Source organism: Chelonia mydas, chromosome 12, assembly GCF_015237465.2.
Source record: "Chelonia mydas isolate rCheMyd1 chromosome 12, rCheMyd1.pri.v2, whole genome shotgun sequence".
NCBI classification, from domain to species: domain Eukaryota; kingdom Metazoa; phylum Chordata; order Testudines; family Cheloniidae; genus Chelonia; species Chelonia mydas.
The window spans coordinates 570,646-590,964 of NC_051252.2; the positions used below are offsets into that span (position 1 = coordinate 570,646).

Sequence of the window (20,319 nt, forward strand, 5' to 3'; positions counted from 1 at the left end):
ACTAGATGGCCTCCAGAGGTCCCTTCCAACCCTGATATTCTATGATTCTATGACTGGAAAAAGGCTAATGTAGTGCCCATCTTTAAAAAAGGGAAGAAGGAGACCCCGGGGAACTACAGGCCAGTCAGCCTCACCTCAGTCCCTAGAGAAATCATGGAGCAGGTCCTCAAGGAATCAATTCTGAAGCCCTTAGAGGAGAGGAAAGTGATCAGGAACAGTCAGCATGGATTCACCAAGGGAAAGTCATGCCTGACTGATCTAACTGCGTTCTATGATGAGATAACTGGCTCTGTGGATGAGGGGAAAGCGGTGGACGTGTTGTTCCTTGACTTTAGCAAAGCTTTTGACACGGTCTCCCACAGTATTCTTGCCAGCAAGTTCAAGAAGTATGGGCTGGATGAATGGACTATAAGGTGGATAGAAAGTTGGCTAGATTGTCGGGCTCAACGGGTAGTGATCAACGGCTCCATGTCTAGTTGGCAGCCGGTATCAAGTGGAGTGCCCCAAGGGTCGGTCCTTGGCCCGGTTTTGTTCAACATCTTCATAAATGATCTGGAGGATGGTGTGGATTGCATCCTCAGCAAGTTTGCAGATGACACTAAACTGGGAGGAGAGGTAGATACGCTGGAGGTTAGGGATAGGATACAGAGGGCCCTAGACAAATTAGAGGATTGGGCCAAAAGAAATCTGATGAGGTTCAACAAGGACAAGCGCAAAGTCCTGCACTTAGGACGGAAGAATCCCATGCACCACTACAGACTAGGGACCAAATGACTCGGCAGCAGTTCTGCAGAAAAAGACCTAGGGGTTACAGTGGACGAGAAGCTGGATATGAGTCAACAGTGTGCCTTTGTTGCCATGAAGGCCAATGGCATTTTGGGCTGTATAAGTAGGGGCATTGCCAGCAGATTGAGGGACATGATCATTCCCCTCTATTCGACATTGGTGAGGCCTCATCTGGAGTACTGTGTCCAGTTTTGGGCTCCACACTACAAGAAGGATGTGAAAAAATTGGAAAGCGGAGAGCAACAAAAATTATTAGGGGACTGGAACACATGACTTATGAGGAGAGGCTGAGGGAACTGGGATTGTTTAGTCTGCAGAAGAGAAGAATGAGGGGGGATTTGATAGCTGCTTTTAACTACCTGAAAGGGGATTCCAAAGAGGATGGATCTAGACTGTTCTCAGTGGTAGCACGACAGAATGAGAAGTAATGATCTGAAGTTGCAGTGGGGGAGGTTTAGGTTGGATATTAGGAAAAACTTTTTCACTAGGAGGGTGGTGAAACACTGGAATGGGTTACCTAGGGAGGTGGTGGAATCTCCTTCCTTTGAAGTTTTTAAGATCAGGCTTGACAAAACCTTGGCTGGGATGATTTAGTTGGGGATTGGTTCTGCTTTGAGCAGGGGGTTGGACTAGATGACCTCCTGAGGTCCCTTCCAACCCTGATATTCTATGATTCTATACTTTCTTTAAAAAATTGGGGCTTTTTTCTCTGCTTTCTGGTTTGGGAGCCTTTGGGGAGCACTGAGGCTTGAAAACCGGACCTTTCTCCACAACCATGAGGCTTAGAAATTCACTTTCAAAAACAAATGCAAGCCTAGAGTTTCTCCTAATCACATGACTCCAGGAGCTGGGGCTTCCGTAAGAATACCAGGTATCATGAGGCTCGTGATAAAGTAAGAAAGTTGATAGCACTGCAGCTAGCAAGGAGCTGGAAGTTTGGCCCCGCTGTACCCTTTCTCCTATAAGATGCTTTCAGTAGCTAGCCCTGACTTCTTTCTTTCGTTTGAGTTGGACTGTGTTGTTTTTTACCTTTTTGGAGCTTTAGGGCTTTTCCTGCTTATGTCCACCCCTCAAATATTAGGGTGTGTCCCATTTGGCAATTTCTTAATCTTTGAATGGAACCATCTTGTAAAAAGAAATGAAATTCTCATGCCTGCAGTGGTGATGTACTCCCCGCCCCCAAAACAGTTAAGCATTTTTGACTCCCAATGCAGGTTTTATGTCTGCATGTAGCAATGTACAAATGTTTATCAGCCCCCAAAGTCCCACATGCTGCCAGCGCAAGCTCACCACTAGCTGACACTAGATTGTGTGCAGTCTGCACGATTTGTCTTTCCATGGAATGGCAAAGCAATTGGTCCATTGGGTTTCAAGAAACCCTCACTTATTTCTTCTTGTAAAGATACAGTTGTGCTAGGCTGGAGAGGCCTGCTTTAATTCTGGGCAGTCTTTCTCTTTTAGTTCTCTCTTCTTTTTTTGCTGGACTTTGCAAACATCTGCTGATGGGAAGCAGCATGTTTTGTTTTGAATCTGAACATTTACAAGCCTGTCAGATGCATTGTTCTTTCAATCCCTTTCTGCCCTGCCCCCATCTTGGCTCTCTTGCCTTGTTTTGATCAGAGTACGGCATTAAACTGACACAGTGGGAAGCTGATCAAAATTGAAGCTCAGGCATCTATCAGACCACCTCTGTCATTTTACGTGGGCACACTGATGAAGCCTGGCACCCGTTTGCTGGAAGATGAGCGCAGGGCACGTTCTCAGGATCGGCTGAGTAGGATGTTACACACTCCATGCAGTTATACTACCGCAAGGCACATAGGGCTAAAAAAAAACAGTGTGGGAATTGCACCAGTTGCTGTATCATCCAAAGTCACTCACTTTGAAATCCCTTTAGTCTTGGAACAATTCCATTACCGTTACTTTTTATACGCGATTTGAAGCAGCTTCTCGGCTGGCTAGAAATGAGTCAAGGCATCAGTCTGGAGGGGATATCGTAACCAAGCCATTCCCAGAATACTTCAAGGCTGCTTAGAACTGGAATTCTAAACAAAGGAGCTGCTATTAAGCAAAAGGGGATGGAGTTTGCCTCCATGAAAAGAGAGGAAGAATTTCTGTTCTGTGCGCCAGCAATTTTTTTTTTAATAAACTCAATTAGCAATTAAAATCTGAATAGTTTGGCAGGAAGGAATATGGATGTTTTTAAGGTAGCACAGTGGAGTAATTTTGTGCAGATGATTACAGCTGCTCCTACCTTTCTCAGGCAAATTCCTTTTAAGTAAATTCTGTTCCAGGCTTAATCCCAGCCTAGAGCTGTGGTGGCTGGTGGTTTGATTTGAAACATTTGACCAAACTCCCTTGGTCTGCAGGAGCTGAGCGCTTAGTAGCTTTGAAAGTCAATTCTCGTTTATTTCCATGCCTAGCTATAGACGTCACTGAAGGATGTTACTCAAAATTGTCACCAATGTTAGTGAGCTGAATTTAGCTAAAACGCTAACAGAGTCCACTGCTACCTTGTGGTATATATGCCAGAGTGGACCATGTAATTAGAGCCAGGAGAGGTTTTTTCAGCAAATAAAAAAGTTTCCAAAAATGCATTTTGTGGGGCACAGAAATTTGGGAATTTGGCAAATGGTTTCAGCTCAAAAAATGATTTGTTTTTAAAGTTGAGGGGGTGTGTTTTGACCATTTCAAAATAAAACATGTTGACTTTTCATTTCAAAATGTGTCCTCTTGATTTATACTTATAGATTTATATATATATAAAAATCTAGATTTATATTAAACACCCAAAGGGTAACAAACACCTGGAAATGAAACACAGTGATTGATTTATTGGTTTTTTGGGTCAAATAAAACATTTGTTCAACCTACAATGAAATTTTGGGTGTGCGAGGATTACATTACAGTGAGGAAAAAAAACCCAAACGATGCAATTACAGCTCAAACTGAACAAAAAAAAAATTTTTTTTAATATTTCGGTTCTCCTGCCCCCTTACCAAAAAATTGATAATTCGCTCAGCTTTACAGGCAACAAAATACCACTGAATCTGTCCTTTTTTTCTATCTGCCATTGGTATGCCAGTCTTACATGGACAGCCATATAAGAATACCAGTTGTCTGACCCATTGTGTAAACACAAGTGTTTGTACTGATTTAACTATGTTAGTTTAGAAACAGATCTAGTTAATTCAGAACACCCACTAGCATGGACAAAGTTATAGCGATATGAAGGTGCTTACACAGATAGCTTATTGTCTTAATATGCCAATGCAAGCACCTTTATACATCCATATTGGGGGTCTGATCTAACTGTATCCGTTTTCTAAACTGGTATAGTTAAATCAGTACAAAACTGATGGGTTGACCAACCCACAGAGTTTATAGACTAAAAGGAAGAAAACACCTTGATGGTGAAATTATCCCACGAATGGTGAAAGCAATGAAATTCAGCACTTCTATTTGACGTGTGCCATTAATTTAGAGGGTTGTTTTTTTCACAGTTTATTTTTATAAATGTTTTAAATACATCACAAAAATATAAAGGTTTGGGTACACCAATGTTCAACCTCACCCCATCTGTGCATATAACATAATAAATCAGAGGATTATTTATTTCCCTTTTATTTAAAGTGGCTGGTGTCCACCCAGAAGTTGCATTGATACAAGTAAAGGTGTGATGTTTCACTGATTTAGTTTTAAAGGGGTGCAGTGGTGTGTACAGGGCAGACCCTAGAACCCGTGGTAAGGTGTGAGAGGAGGAATAGGTGGTTAGTAGTGGGTTGGAATCATTGCTGTCCTCACAGTATCAAAAGCCAGGGCTGCTTCACTTAAACCCCCATTGATGTGCATGCACAATCGTTATAATGTAGTTAGCTTGCCTGCTGTGTCTGCTTTAGAAATCTCTGCCAATCAGAGTATGTCTTCACTGCAGAGTTAGCCTGGGCTAACCTAGCCCGGGGTGTCCCCACTGCAAGCCCTACCCAGGCCAGATCCACGTAACCACATCCACAGTGTCTCTGGACTGGCTCGTGGGCTGGGATGGATGACTGATGGGGTATCCCATTGTTCTTAGCAGCATATGAAGCTGGGCTGCTCTGTGAATTCGTTTGCTAGCTGTTGCCCCTTATCCCCTCTTTCATCCACACAGGAAAATCTCTTTCCCAGGCTTGAGCTGGGTTTCTCTTTGGCCCAGCTGGCCACCTGCCTACTTTGCAGTGAGAACGTAGGTTATAACAGCCTCACGCACCATCCTGTGAAGGAGCCAGAGTTGGCCCTGGCCTATGTGCAGTTTTTGTACTGGTGGAACTGAGGGTATGTCTTCCCTACCAACGTTAAAGCACTGCTGCGGCAACACTTTAATGTGGCTATGTAGTCACAGCAGCTCTCCCAGCGTTGTAAAAAAAACCACCCCCACAAGAGGCGTAGCTACCAGCACTGTCTACACTGCCACTTTACAGCACTGAAACTTGCATCGCTCAGGGGAGTGTTTTTTCACACCCCTGAGCGAAAAAGTTTCAACTCTGTAAAGTGGCAGTGTAGACAAAGCCTAAAGGTGGGGGTGATTTTGCACCAACATAATTATACCAGTATGGTCCCCTACTGTGGATGTAGTTATACTGGTATAAAGGGGCCTGCTACCAGGATAACTTATTCCCCTACACCGCTGGGAGCACCTTCTTGCCACTTTAGCTGTGTCCACACAAGCCTTTAACTGTGCTGGGGCACTTTGACCGTGTAGACAAGCCCTTAGCAACTATTTTTAAAAGGCTCCAGGGAAATATTTTCCTTTGTCCCGCCGGCAGGAAGTGTGCTCTCCATGGCAGCAGTCTCTTCCCAAAACATTCTGAGCTGGGCAGGAAACTCCCATCCATTCCCTGATGAGGTTTTCCTGCTGAGAAAGGAAACTTACAGGTCAGAGGCTCACAGACTTTAAGGTCAGAAGGGACCATCATGATCATCTACTCTGACCTCCTTCACATTGCAGGCCACAGGACCTCACCCACCCGCTCATGTAATAGGCCCCCTAACCTCTGGCTGAGTTGCTGAAGTCTTCAAATCATGATTCAAAGGCTTCTAGTTGCAGAGAATCCATCATTTACTGTAGTTCAACCCAGCAAGTGGCCTGTGTCCCATGCTGCAGAGGAAGGCGAAAACCCCCCAGGTCTCTGCCAATCTGATCTGGGGAAAATGCCTTCCCACCCACAACTATGGCTGTAGTTTGAGCTATGTGTTTGCCACATAGCTTTCCAGAACCGTGCTTCCGAAAGGCAAATCAAAGATGGAGGGGGACTTTTGTAAAGCGTTTATAAAGCTTGAACGGTCGTCTGCGCTCATAGGGATCACTGGACTGGGAGTGAGAACGGGGATCTCTGCCATTTGCTTTCTGTGTGACCTTTGGCAAGTCATGTTGCTGCTCTCTGTCTCAGTTTTCCCCATCTGTAAATTGAGGGTGATGATGCTGACCTCCTTTTTAAAGCACTTTGAGATCTACTAATGAAAAACACTGTAGTTTACCCCCTGCCTCAGTTTCCCCATCATGTCAATGGGGATCATGCTGTTTATCCCCCTTGGTGAAGTGGTTTGAGATCACAGGAGAAAAGCACTATGGAATAGCTAGGGTGCATTGTATATCTTGAAAAGTACCATGTAAATCCCCTGCACTGGATTAATATATAAATACAGCAATAAAATACAAGTCCGAATCTTAGCGTGGCAATCTGACCTTCTGTCAATCGCTACCACCAGGAAGTTGGAATGACATTTTGTCTTCTGTAACAAATCTTTATTCCCCGCTGACTTGACTTAGACAAAAATACATCCAGCTCTGACTGTGCCACTAGCAAGCTCTGCCACTGCCTCGAGCAGTCCTCACCATGTCAATGATAGCCTTGCGCTTGGCCTGTCGTGTCCTTCCTTGGGTCTCTGTGCAGATGAAGCCCACATGTCATCATGTCCGAAGCCTGGCCACTGGCCTCTCCAGGTGTAGCAGTCTGCCCATCACAGCCACCTTCTGGCAGCCCCTTTTATTTTTGTAATGATGGTGAAAGATCTAAACTCTCTTCCTCGCAGAGGTGACAGGTTCCAGGGTGTGGGAAGGAGGGGTGGGGAGATATTGATTCCCAGTCCTCTGTACTAATCACTGGTTAGACTGCTACTTTTGTACTTCTTTTAAGAGCCCTGGTGAGATTTAACCCAAGGGGAAAAGTCTGTGTGGTTTTGATGGTTATGCAAACGTTCCTTTCTCTGAGACTGGTAATCCACTAGGGTTTCAGCATTGCACATTCATTTTTGTTACCCTCATTATTCGTTTGGAGAGGAGCATTCATTCGATAACTGACACGTCTGGGGAGATGGGGGTGTGCCTGCACAGTCTGTCACCACCGTTCAGCATCTTGCAGTAGCCCCTCGCGGCCTCGACCAGGTTGGACCCCATTATGCAAAGCTCTGTACAAAGACACACACGTATAAAATAGAATTGTACATATCTCATACCCAGAATCCCTCCTGGCATTTCCACGGTATGTGCCATTCAGTCCCCGTGCCAGGATGGATTGATTTAAATCAAGGCAATTTAAATCATCAATTTTTTAAATCAACTTTTCCATTTGTGCTTCAGTTTTTTTCTAAAGAAAGGTGTGCACTCTCATTAAAACATGTTGATTTACAAGTCAGTAGAGCTTTTACGCTATATTTGGTACATCTGTTTGCTTCCTCGGCGGGTTCACTATAACTATGTCGACTTATTTAGGTAATGATATGTCACGGAGTCACCGGGCGATGCTTTGGAACTACTCCATACGAAGCCAGTCAGGACTCCGGGGGAGCATGCCCCCTCTCTCTGAGCATACTGTCTCCAGGGCAGGAAGTTTACACAGCTTCGACCTTCCTGGGTCTGAACCTCGGAATATTCAGCATCCTCTTCTCACACTGTGCGCTTCCCACAGCGAGTCCTCACAGGCAGGGCTCCTGGGGAAGCCAGAGGGCCCTGCACCTCAACTCTGCAGTCAGACGTGACTCTCAGCCAGCCAGTAAAACAGGAGGTTTATTAGATAACAGGAACACGGTCTAAAACAGAGCTTGTAGGTACAGGGAACAGGACCCCTCAGTCAGGTTCATCTAGGGGGATAGGGAGCCCAGACCCCGGTTCTGGGCCTCCCTCCATTTCCCCAGCCGGCTCTAAACTGAAGCACCCTCCAGCCCCTCCTCTGGCCTTTGTTTCTTTCCTGGGCCAGGAGGCCACCTGATCTCTTTGTTCTCCAATGCCTTCAGTTGGCACCTTTGCAGGGGGGAAGGGCCCAGGCCATCGGTTGCCAGGAGACAGGGTGTCAGCCATTCTCTGTACAGACAGCATCACATCTGCCTACTGCTCTGCAACAATCACACACCCTTATCCCACCACCTACATACTTAAGAAAGGCATTGGGGAAACTGAGGCACCCACACAGTATTCGGAGAAAACATTAAGAACATTTCCACTTCGTCACATGATATAACTTAATATTTTCAGATTCTTATTAATTGTGCATTTTTAGCACGTTAGAAAATGGTGAATGAGATATTGCTTATTTACTAGATAATTAACTTTTTGCTCATGGTTTGTGTCAAGCTGCATTAGGATGGTAACTGGAATTTAAAGAAATACACAAAACAGCATATACAATTTGTTTTTATGAAATATAACAACAAATATAACAATGTTTTGAATACATAAACATCTCTGATCAAAACACGTTTCAGATATACAACCGAATTATAATAAGTTTAGGTCTTAACATTTTTCTATTAAATTCAGATTTCATTTTAAACAGGTTTATTTTTAAAAAGAAAAACTGATTCTAATTGAAATAACAAAATAAAAAAATCCGATTCAAATTAAAAAAATACTTTAAAAAAATCTTCAATTTTTATCCACCTTGCTCCGATCGCTAGGCTTGGACACTGCATCCATGTCCTGCTCCTTTTTGTCTTTTTCAATGGCAACCTCTTTGGAGCACAGCAGCCATGTTTTCCGATATGCCTGCACAGCACCGAGCACGTTGCCTATTATAGTCTTAAAAAAAATTGAATGTAACCTTTTTTATTCATTGAGTGCCGAAAAGTGAGCCTGGTAGCATGCAGATGCTTGAAATAAGTCCCTGGCTCAAAGGGTTTTCAGTCTAGTAAATTACATGATGGAAGAGAGATAAAATGGGGGATGGGAGTGGGGTGGGGAGGAAGAGAGGACAGTAACAAGACTGTACAGTTAATTATCAGTGTGTGCATAGCACAGTGGATGTAAGAGGACGTTTTCAAGAGCACAGGGCAGTTCAGTGCCCAAGTCCCATCAAAAGTCAGAACTGCCCTGTACTTTTCAATATCTCCTCCTTAAAAACAAACCACACAGACCTATCAAATAAATGACCTACGAGGAAGTTGTCTTGGCCAGCTCCCATCCTGAGTGTGTCGTGGTAGTGGCAGGTGGTTCTGATGGGGTGAGCATGTGTGGGGGCGCAGCGTGGAGACAGGCTCCAATGCCTCACACAGAACTCACCGAGGCTGGTATCATTAGCAGAACAGGGGGAAAGGAGGCAATTTCGTCTCCTGTTGAAGTAAATAGCAAGGCTCCCATTGGGCTAAATTCAGTGGGAGGTTTGCTACTGATTTTGATGGAGCCAGGACTTGCATGGGGAGTAGCATGGCTGTGGTTGCAGTAGTCAAAATTAAGTGTCTCTTTATAGCAGCTAAGACACATCCAGCAATTTCCTGCAGTGTCTTTGGGAGATGCAAATGAATTAAGTTTAAATAGCTTTGGAGTCCATTGTATTCTAAATGCAAAGTTCATGTGTTATTGTGGGATTATGTGTAACTCCTCTAGGGGAGAGATGTGGCCACTGGAAACCTTAGGAAGTATTGTGAGCTTCAAAGCGTGCTTTTAAACAATGTGCCAGATGAGAAGGAACTTTCGAGACAAACCACAGTAAGTGGGTTTCCTAGAAAATACCTGGGGGGAGGCAAATGCAAATTCTCACCTGGACTCAAACTTTTGAAGCTACGCCTGAGGAGAGAAACATTGTCTTGCTGATTGCACCCCACTGTATGAAGGAAAGGCTAATCTATGAATGGGTGTGTTTGTTCTAAAAGCTGTTATGAACTTGCAATCACAGAAAAATCCCATGGTGGGGTTGGAAGGACTGTTCACCTGCCTTTGTTGGAGTTGGGATGATCTCTAGTGAGTTTATTAGCATGTGTGTAGGTTCTTTTACTGTTTTAAATGTGTTTTCTATGCAGTGCTGACAAATAAATGTGCTTGCTTTAGAAAGAGCTGTGTGGTAACTTGTAACTCTGGGCAATTGTCCTGTTTGTAGCCTCTGAGGAGAAAAAAAAGCGCAGACAGTAGAAGGTTGTCTAGCTTGCTGCGGAGCTCACAGTGTAGGCAGGGAACTGTGCAGCCTGGAAAAACCCCGTTCAGGAGGGAGAGAGACGCAGGTCTCTGCCCTAGAGAGGTGACAGCTGAGAAGCCGGGACCATGCTGTACCATGAGGGGAGCAATAGAGGTTGCCCTGAACTGTGACAGAAGCAATGTAAATTCCTTTTTCTCTTGAATTCTTAGCGTGCAAAGGCCAGATCTTCAGTAAGTCAGTGCTGATCCTCTGAAATCAACTGAGGCTCTGAGCCCAGGTATTTAGAGTCATGCCCCCCCCTTGAGATAACGGCACACTCAAATGACCAGTTGACTGTCTGGCATCTCGGTAATCGGGCAAGCAAATTATGTTACAGGTGTTTCTAAAAACACCTGCGCCCAAATATGTGACTGTTTTTCAAGTGCTGCTTGGCCTTTGCCGCTGCTGTTGAATTGTTCAGGTGATTGTGCATCACCCGAAGCACTTTTCGGTGGGATCAAAAGGTGCCGTCGGTGATTGGCTTGCGGAAGGGGTGGTAGATGAGCCCTTCATGGCTGATGCCATAAAAGTAGAAAGCTGCTAATAGACAGGGGGGCTATTAAAGTAATGGAGCTGACTGCAAATGTGTGGGTGTGCAGACATGACACACCTGGGCTGCAAGGCAAATCAGATGTCTCCCCTTCTCCTTAATTGGTGCAGGAGACTTCCCCACACTTCGGGGAGGTTATGGCCTCTCTTGCCCCAATAGCTGTCTGACTTAAACATTCATTTTGGCCTGCAGCTATCCCACCTTGTGCTGTGATCCTGGATTATCCCCTAAGCTAAGCAGGTCAGGTCAGCTCTTGCGTGAAAGACCTCCGAGGAGTGCACTGGGACTGCAGGAGGAGCTGATGAGTCACTAGGTGGCAATCTTCCCTCTAGAGCCAGTGCTCCACCATGCTGCTTTGGAGGGCACTGTCCTGCTGGCAATGCAGGCTTGTCAATGGGAAATGCTAACCGCATCAGTTGACAGACTCCCCACTGGACTTTCAGTAGAAGTAAAGTTACTCTGTTGGTGGGATTACAGGCACAGAATTGCACCCACTGGGTTCTGAGCATGTTCCTTGACTTGATCTGTCGGTGCTGTCAGGGTATAAACACTCGACAGCTGCTCCCACCTGGGCAAGCAGAGTGTGTGGAAAGGCACAGATATCTGACCTGGCAGGGTTTTCCTCTCGCTACGCTGCCCTGACCGACCCTTTCCTTGCTGCCATGCTTGGCCGGCGTCCCCTTCATCCTACAGTCTGGGTTCCAAAATAAACTTGTTTAAAATCTGCCAACTATGTAACTGCATCCACCCTCTCCCTTTTATCTCAATTTCCCTCTGAAGTGTTCCATCTCCACCCACAGCTTAAGAGCACGTTGGTTGGGTTTGGGGCTTTTTAAACACCTGCTGGTCAGAGAACGTGCTAACCCCTCCCCCCGCCCCCAGCCATTGCCAGTTTGGGAAACAATGCCAAGCAGGGAAAAGAAATGCCAGCCAGTTTTGTCTGTCTCTATGAGCTTCTGGGTTAGCACACATACAATGCGCTTATCACTTTGGTCTGGGAACGCAGTCTAGAGCTGCACCTGACGGGCTTGATACATCACCAGGGCAGCGCGTGGGGATTTGCCATCCCAGCAGAGAAGGACTCTTTGCACCTGTTGGTGGGGGAGACTGCTACAAGGCAGCTCACAGAGCGGTAGAAGCCAGCGCTTTGCCACGGTGGCCTGGCACCTTTCTGCTGCACCCTTGCTGCTATGGGGCGCATCGGAGCTTGAACTGGTCTGGGAAGAGCAAAGGAACATTTGCTGTCACTTGTGCCAGCATTGTGCGGGGCAGGATTTGATCACAGAAGATTAGGGTTGGAAGAGACCTCAGGAGGTCATCGAGTCCAACTCCCTGCTCAAAGCAGGATCCACCCCAACTAAATCATCCCAGCCAGGGCTTTGTCAAGCTGGGCCTTAAAAACCTCTAAGGATGGAGATTCCACCACCTCCCTAGGTAACCCATTCCAGTGCTTCACCACCCTCCTAGTGAAATAGTGTTTCCTAATATCCAACCTAGACCTCCCCCACTGCAACTTGAGACCATTGCTCCTTGTTCTGTCATCTGCCATCACTGAGAAGAGCCGAGCTCCATCCTCTTTGGAACCCCCCTTCAGATAGTTGAAGGCTGCTATCAAATCTCCCCTCACTCTTCTCTTCTGCAGACTAAACAAACCCAGTTCCCTCAGCCTCTCCTCATAAGTCATGTGTCCCAGCCCCTGATCATTTTCGTTGCCCTTCGCTGGACTCTCTCCAATTTGTCCACATCCTTTCTGTAGTGGGGGACCCCAAAACTGGACGCAGTACTCCAGATGTGGCCTCACCAGTGCCGAACAGAGGGGAATAATCACTTCCCTCAATCTGCTGGCAATGCTACTACTAATACATCCCAATATGCCGTTAGCCTTCTTGTCAACGAGGGCACACTGCTGACTCATATCCAGCTTCTCGTCCACTGTAATCCCTAGGTCCTTTTCTGCAGAACTGCTGCTTAGCCAGTCGGTCCCCAGCCTGTAGCGGTTCATGGGATTCTTCCATCCTAAGTGCAGAATGTGAGAGGCCAGATCCTCAGCTGGTGAAAATCAGCCTATCTCCATTGCCACCAGTTGGCTTTAATGAAGCTACGTCTCTTTGTACCAGTGGGGGAGCTGAGCCGAAGCGTGCCCTGTGCATTGCCAAGGGGAGGTGCCTGGCACAGGGAGGGTGCAGGGAGCTCCTGGAGGCACTTATTGAAATGGGGGGGTGGCAGGTGTTGTAGTGGCTGGCTGTATGGCTGTAGGGGAGCACTCTGGTGGGTGCCAACGTGATTGGCTCTGGGACGGCTTTAATCGGGTGGGAGGAAAGGAAAGTGTCTGGTTCTAGTGGGAGGGGGTGGCAGTGTGGCTCTGGGAGGTAGGAGAGGTGGCTCTCCAGGGTACATAGATTTTTTGTTTCGTATGTGGAGTGGTGAATCTGGAGGGGTTTCTGTGGAGAGCCGTGCAGGCAGAGGAGGTGAGAACCAGGCTGCTGGTTAACTGTCCCCTTGCACCTTGCTGCTTGTCAGAAAGCCTAAGTGATGCTCTGAGGACGATGCTTTGGTGCTGTGAGAGCAGACAGACTGAGCCCACTGCCCTGGGGGCCTGGGAACAGAGGAGAAGCAAATCCAAGACAACCTGGTTTTCCCTTGAAAGGTGACAGCTCCCTTTCCAGTGCTTCCTCTGCCTCCTCTACAGAGCTGCCTGGCTGCCTCTTGACTGAAGAAATATAGCGACTGTACGAAGTGTCATTTCTCCCCACACACAACCCTCCCAGGCAGGAAGTAACTGCTGCCGCCTCCCCACTGCAGTGTTCACTGGGGCTTTGCTCAGCACACCTGAAGAAATTGCTTTGGCAGGTGATGCCCTGACAAGCTGTCGCAAGACTCCCAGCATGCTTTGTGCTTACATCAAGGACAATGAGTGTGTCCATTCATACTCCCTTTCTTTCAGCTTCCAGGGAGCACAAAGACACTCCTAACTCTCGCTCTAGGTTGTTTTTAGAAAGCCAATGTGACTCACGTTTCAGGGCCTCAAAATCCCTGTCCTGCTTTCCTGAGAGCTTCTCAACTCGCTGACCTGCGTGGTAGGAGCCATTTGTATCTATTCCCATCATCTGATGGTGAGCACACGTTTCCTCTTGAAGTCTGATGGTGTAACCAAATCCCTGAGCTGCAAGAAATGGACACACTCGCTGGAAATCCCAACCCCCCACTGGAAGATGGGCTTCAACTCGAAAAACACAGGCCAGTCCCAGCTGAGCTGCGGGAGAGCCCCCATGTCTGTTGTAATAACATGTCTCTCACCCTCTTTAGGGAAAGCTGGCAGAGGGTCCTGTGACGTTCCTACAGACAAAGCTGGTACGTTAGTGTGAGTCGGGCAGCGGCACGTGGGCGGCAGTTGCCAACTCTCGGTGATGGGACTTAGACATTTAATAAATTTAAGGGAAACTCTTGGACGTTGGCCTGGAGCCGCTGCCCTGCCCCTCCCATGCCCCCAGCAGCGAGAACGGGACTCTAGAGCCGGTCCTTTCCAGAAAGGCGTGACATGTTGAAACGATCCCGACCCCACCGCTTCCCAAGCGTATGATCAAACAATCCATTTCAGTGGCTGCAGCTCTTGGGGGAATTCGGGGCTGGGCAAAGGTGCTGGGTGGCAGGTCTGGAGACCGAGTACCTCTGTCTGCCCAGCCAGAGGGCACAGGCTGGGCAGCGGCAGTGCACACAGCTCCGCACCGTTCCTTCCAGGGGCTCCCTGGGCCTCCATTCTGGGTAAGAGGAAAGAGTCCTCGTGTGGCCCTTCCACCCTGCCCTCTGCTCAAGGTGAATGTAGCAAAGCTAGACCGGAATGGAGACTTCGCTCTTTCACACAGGCCACTGCTCAGCCCCCAGATGGTGAGGCTGGGACACTGCTAATCTGAACTAGAAAATGTATTTAATTAGACTTAAATACATAAAAATCCACCTAAACTAAGGCTGTCAGTGCCTGGGAAGAGAATTAAAACTACAATCAATGCAAATACCGGCTGATGGCCTCCCCATCCTTCTCTTTCACCCCTTCACCAAGCAAAGAGCCAGTCCTCAGTAGTATCAACCACCTCACCTGGAAGCTCACTGAGACGCCCACCTACCAAAATCCAGGCCCTCCCCCCACAAGGATCGTCTGCCACACAGACGAGGAGAAAAGGCTATGGAAGCTGCTCTCAGATATTGGTACCTTGAGCCACCTGTGGGAGTGGCCATGAAAGAGGAGCCTGGAGCTGCTGATAGCACTGGACCCACCATCAGGCAAGAATCCAGGAGAGGAGAGGACCAGGTGGCAGGTGAGCCTGAGCGGGGAAGCCAAGGGGAGTGGGAGATGAAATGGGGAGTTTATTTTATTAAACCCAATCAGCAATCAGTGTGTCCTCCTTGCCAATGATCTGTGTCAGCCATCGCTGCGGGTAGCACTGGGATGTTGCATCATGAGTGGCATTGTTACTTGCAGCCTGCACTGTGAATGAGTCACAGAGCCCCTTGCGTCCAGCTGAGCTCAGCCTGCCATTGCCTTTGTGATTAGTCACTGTCCAAGCTGGAGCGACCCCAGCCTGGGTCATTTCAGCAAGTTCCTAGCCCAGGACTGGGAAAACAGGGCTTTTCTCTGAGAGGGTAACCCAGCTGTCCCACATTGCTGTGTGGGGAGCAGCTGCCCTGTGGTGAGTAATGCCCCACTCATGCTCTGTCCCCGGGGCGACCGAGGCCCCAGCGCTCCGTTTGTAAGAGGCAGATTCAGAGACGTCACCGACCAAGAACCAGCGCTGGCTTCTAGGCTTAGAGCCAGAACTGAGGATTTCTACACAACTTCTCTCTTTGTGGTGGTGCTAAGACTGCCTCTCACACGCAGGCGCATTGTCCTGGGACAAGAGGGGGTGGGCTTGCTGGTCTGCAATGCATTGGGTAAGAATCTTCCATTTAGGACAGAGAAAGTATTTACTGGCTGCATAGCTTGCCCAGCTGTGGTTGGGGTCTAATGAGAACCATTTCCTGCAGTTAAGGAAACTATTCAGCTTCACAGCAGCCCCTGCTAGGCACAAATATTTCTATTTATTAACCCCTCTGCGCCCTTCTCCTTGCAAAATGATGTTGTTCCTCGCCTCACCCACCTTTCCCCCCCACATTTAGGGATTTCCTGCTTGTTCCGCTAATCCCAGGCAGCCTGGCTCTGCCATCGCCTGGCGTATCTGCACCTGTGGGAGAGCCAGGGGACAGAGCCCCTCTTTGCCCAGGCTCCTGCAGAGGTGACTGCGCTCTGTAGCAATTACTGGGACAAGCCTGCTCTGTCAAAGCTGGGTGGGAGGAAAGGCAAGTGACTGCACTTCATTAAACTGGTCGGTGCCATTGGCAAGCGCTGTGGTGGGTGGAGGCCAGGAGCGCAGCTTTCTCGACTGCACTGTGAGGGAATAACATTGCAGACACTAATTCAGGGAGGGCTAGAGAGGAGCGTAGCAGCAGGTCTAAGGTCTGATAATACACACGGCCTCTGCGGTGCTGCCTGACGTAGCTGTGATGTGGAGCAAAGTGCCATCCCGTTGCTCCCCTTCGCTTTTGATCGCCAATGTCCCGTATAGACCATCAATATGGGATGCCCCCAACGCCTTCCTTCCTCTCCACAAGCAGCCAGCAGGAAAGGGGTTCATCTGGCAGTTTGGGGTTGGGTTTTCTTGTGGTTGGGACTCTGCAAAGCCCTTGAGCCCTTGCGTTTCCCCAAGAGTCTTGTGTCTACCATCCCATGCAACAGCGAGGTAAATGGGTCTTCTCGGAGGCCTTGAATTGTGCAGCCTGCTGTCCTCAGCAAACCGGGAACTGATGGTGGGATGTCCTCTCTTGTGCCTGGGCAGCGCTGTGCTCCTGCCTGTTTCAGCTCTCTCGCTACCTAGACCATTACAAAAGTGACCCCCAGAATTACTTGATTGAAGTGTTTTCTCTTTAAAACTGGGGACTTGGCCCATACCTTCCCCGAAGGTGTAGAGTGCAGTTCCAAATCAGCGTTTTTACCAGTAAATCTCCAGGTAAACTAACTTCCAGAGGCTCTTGTGTGTACAGAACAGCACTGGGCCAGGGGGAGGTTCTGTGCCTGGCTCTGGCACAGGTTCCCTTGGTCACTGAATCTCTTTGGGTGTCAGTTCTGCCTTGTGTGAAAACAGGAGAAAACCCTCCATCACAGTGGGTCTGGGAGACGTACACCGCGACTGTCTAGCCACGCCTGGACATCTTTGATTGAAGGTGCTAGGGAGGGATACAGTGTTCTCTCTGCTGCAGGCGGTGGAGAGGAGTCTGGGAGTGCTTTGTGGGGGATGTAAGGTGCCCATCACCTTGGTATCAAAGCCCCACCCTAGGGCCTGAACTGAATGTGGCTCAACAACATCCCATGCTGGTGTGCTCCATTAGGTGCTTGTAGGAAAGTCCTGGTGAGCTGGGAGATGGCCCATGGTGGAGGGACTTTCAGAGTTATGAAGGAGGCCATAGGCTAGAGTTGTATTGGTCTAGGGTGAAGATGTACACACCTGTGCTGCTTCCCAAGTCCTTTGTTTTATCTTGTGCTCCCTCTGCACGTGGGAAGGAGAAGAGGTAGCCCCCCAAAACACTTCGTGTGGGGCTGGAAAGGTCTTGTGCTGGGAGGGAGCTGGTGAAAAACACATGGAAAATAGGTCTATAATTATAACGGGACTTTAACAAAACCACTGCGGCTCCATGCTTCATAACATAGATTCACCTGCCTTCACCCAAGTTCTCGAAACCTCCCCCTTCCACGGCCGTCCAGTGAACTAACCTGCCTCGGCCAACCATGTCTCAGGTGAGCAGGAAGGATTGCACTGTGTTCTGACGCAGAGTGTAATTCCCCATTGGCTCTCTTTGCCAGGGCAATGCCGTGCTTTTAAAGACTTGCTAGGGCTTGATGGGCTTCTCCAAATCGCTGAGGATGCAGCAGCACAAAGATCTCTCCTAAAGTGGGTTCAACAGAAAAGTTGGGCCAATTAAGAGGGCAAGGCAGCACCTGGGGGGTTATAAAAAGGGCAGGCAGGGGATGAGAGCTACCAGAGAGACAAGGTGGCTCCTGGGAGAAGGCTGAAGGCAGGGGAACCGCAAGAGGGGTTTGCTGGCTGATGTCCTCAAGCCAGAGAGCCAGGACTGGAGCAGCAGCAGAGGTAGATGCTGGCTGGCTCTGAGCTGGAGGGACCCAGAGAGGACTGAAGGAAGGGGGAGCAGCAGAGGAGCTCACCGGCTGATGTCTCTTTGTTGGAGAGCTGGCTCAGAGTAACCGTGAGAGGGTTGGGGGCGGAGGGATGCTTCCCTGGTAAAGATGCTCTCCCAGCGGAGAGGCTGCAGGAGTTCCTGCAGGGGAAAGTGGGGTTGCACCCTAGAAGGAAGGGCTGGGGTGGAATAGGATGCATAGGGAGCCTAGCTGTGATGGAAAACCCTGGGGTATGGTGAGAGCAAGGACTGCTTGCACTGGGGTGATATGGATTATACTTTGGGACTGTCTGCACTATGTATTGTTGATGGACTAGATCTGCTTCCATGGACTTATTGGGGTCTCAAAAGGAAACTGAGGCGAGGGACCACTTGCAGGGCTGCTACGAGGCCACAAGGAGGCACGCAGGAGGAGATCAGTGGTTTACAGGGAATTGGCCAGCTGCTCCTTCCTAGTTATATCATGCTTCCCGTTTCTTATACTTATGTGGCAAGCAGCCTCCTCACTTCACTGCAGAGGTGGCTATGGCTGATATGATTCATGCCACTGTGAGTGCCGCTGCTGTGGAAGCCTCAAAGGGCATCCCAGTCTCCATGCTTTTCTCTCTCCCCGTCTCCTCACAAACCAGAAGACCCTGCTGTTTTGTTTATTCATGTATTAGAAGGGGACCCTTAAGCTCTGTGTCTGCCCCAGGTTGTGTATTGGGCTCCTGAAGCAGTGGCTGATACCGTTAGACCCTTAAAGCAGGGTATGGAGCCATGCCCCTTTCCCTCTTCCCCCCCCCCCCCCCCCCCCCTTGCTGTTCGCAGTGCATTGTGAGCTTGCAGGGCAAACACAGAATCTTTTCACCTCAAGTTGCTTCTGCCCATCAGATCTGCATGGGATGAGAGGCTCCAAGGAAATGTGGCTTGTTGGCTGGAGTGTCTCTGGCGCAGGGGTTGATCTGAGCAAAGGAAACCGTTCTCCTTAGCCATGACCACCTGGTTCACACACAGCATTTCTCATCTCTGTTTTCATTTGAGGTGGTAATGACGTCTTCTCCCAGTAAATAATGAGTGTCTGCTTCGTCGTCTCTATCAGGGTGAAGAGGCCAAGTGGCATAAGCAGCCTCCTGGGAAAGATTGGCTCCAAAAAGCAAAAGATGAGCACGCTGGAGAAATCCAAACTGGACTGGGAGAACTTCAAGGAGGAGGAGGGGATCGGGGAGGATCTGGCCATCCACAACCGAGGGAAAGAAGGGTAAGACGGGCTTTATTTAGTAGCAGTCAGGGTCTGCCAAGCACCCAGGAAACCCATCACTTCCTGCAGAGAAGCGACCAAACCCCAAAGCACTAGGCGGCTGTTGAGAGCCCAGCAGTTGATCTCTCTCTAAGGGTCCTGGGGATAGACTGTTGAAAGATGTCTGGCTGTCCTGAGCACTCCCACAGTCCCCTAAGCCATCAGTAGAATTTTCAGGCCCACCTTACGGACTCTGGCTGGCATGGCTCCTGATAGGGTGGCAAATGCAGCTTGACCAGGTTCTTTAAGTAGCCAGTCCAGCAATCTACTGACAAAAGATGGTGGCCCCCTGTACAGCTTGCCCTAAGATATCCCACTTTCATAAGCACATTTTTTTCCCTTTTTAACGTCACCCAGGGGCACCATACAGGCTCCTCAGACTTTCCTCCTCTTCAGTACAGACGCATACAAATACAGAACAGCTGTCAGAGCGCATTGCTGTTTATGACAGCGTTGGGTATTGATTGTGTGTGTCTAGCGTGCTCACTCCAGTGCAGTTAATGTCATAAAAGTAAGTAGCGGTGTTGTAGATAAAACAGTTCATAATGCACGCCATGGGGAAGGGAAATAAGATCAGACGTGGCTCCCTACCACAAGTGCTTCTCTAGTCTATGGGAAAATCTCCCCAGCTTAGTGGACCGCTCATAAAATGTAACCCTATGCTAAGCTGTTCTTACGCTTTGCCTACAGGAGACCTCGCAGTCTCAGGGCTCCACAAATCTGATTTTCTGTTTCAAATGGATATTTTATTACCCTTGTCTTTTCTCTTTGCTGCCTGGCCTCTAACATACCACTCATCCTATTAGATCTGGCCTGTTGGCCTCTCCAGCATAGACAGGTGGGTGCCAATAGAGCAGGGTGGGGGTGGGTGGGTCGGTGGCACTCCATCAAGCCAGAGCAAGTCAAAGGAGCTGCATTGATTTACACCAGCTGTGGATCTGGCCCTCCAGATTAAGGTGCTCATTTATCAGGCTCTGATGATGTTAGACCAGGGTGGGGAAGGGGCTTTTGTGCAAGACCTGACAAAACATCTCAACACATCGAACTCTGTTAGTGCACAG

At 48.5% G+C, this 20,319-nt stretch overlaps 1 protein-coding gene across 6 annotated transcripts in view; it reads left to right on the forward strand.

The window, feature by feature from the left end:
* Nucleotides 1-20,319, forward strand: part of CFDP1 (craniofacial development protein 1) — a 123,931-nt gene that overhangs the window by 90,421 nt on the left and 13,191 nt on the right. For 4 of the 6 annotated variants that reach the window (XM_037878267.2, XM_037878268.2, XM_037878269.2 and 1 more), the window contains exon 6: nt 19,061-19,219. The exons of the other annotated variants lie outside the window; for them this stretch is intronic. In XM_037878267.2, the coding sequence (XP_037734195.1) occupies nt 19,061-19,219 (159 nt within the window). The remainder of the gene's footprint in view (nt 1-19,060; nt 19,220-20,319) is intronic. 6 annotated transcript variants of the gene reach the window in all.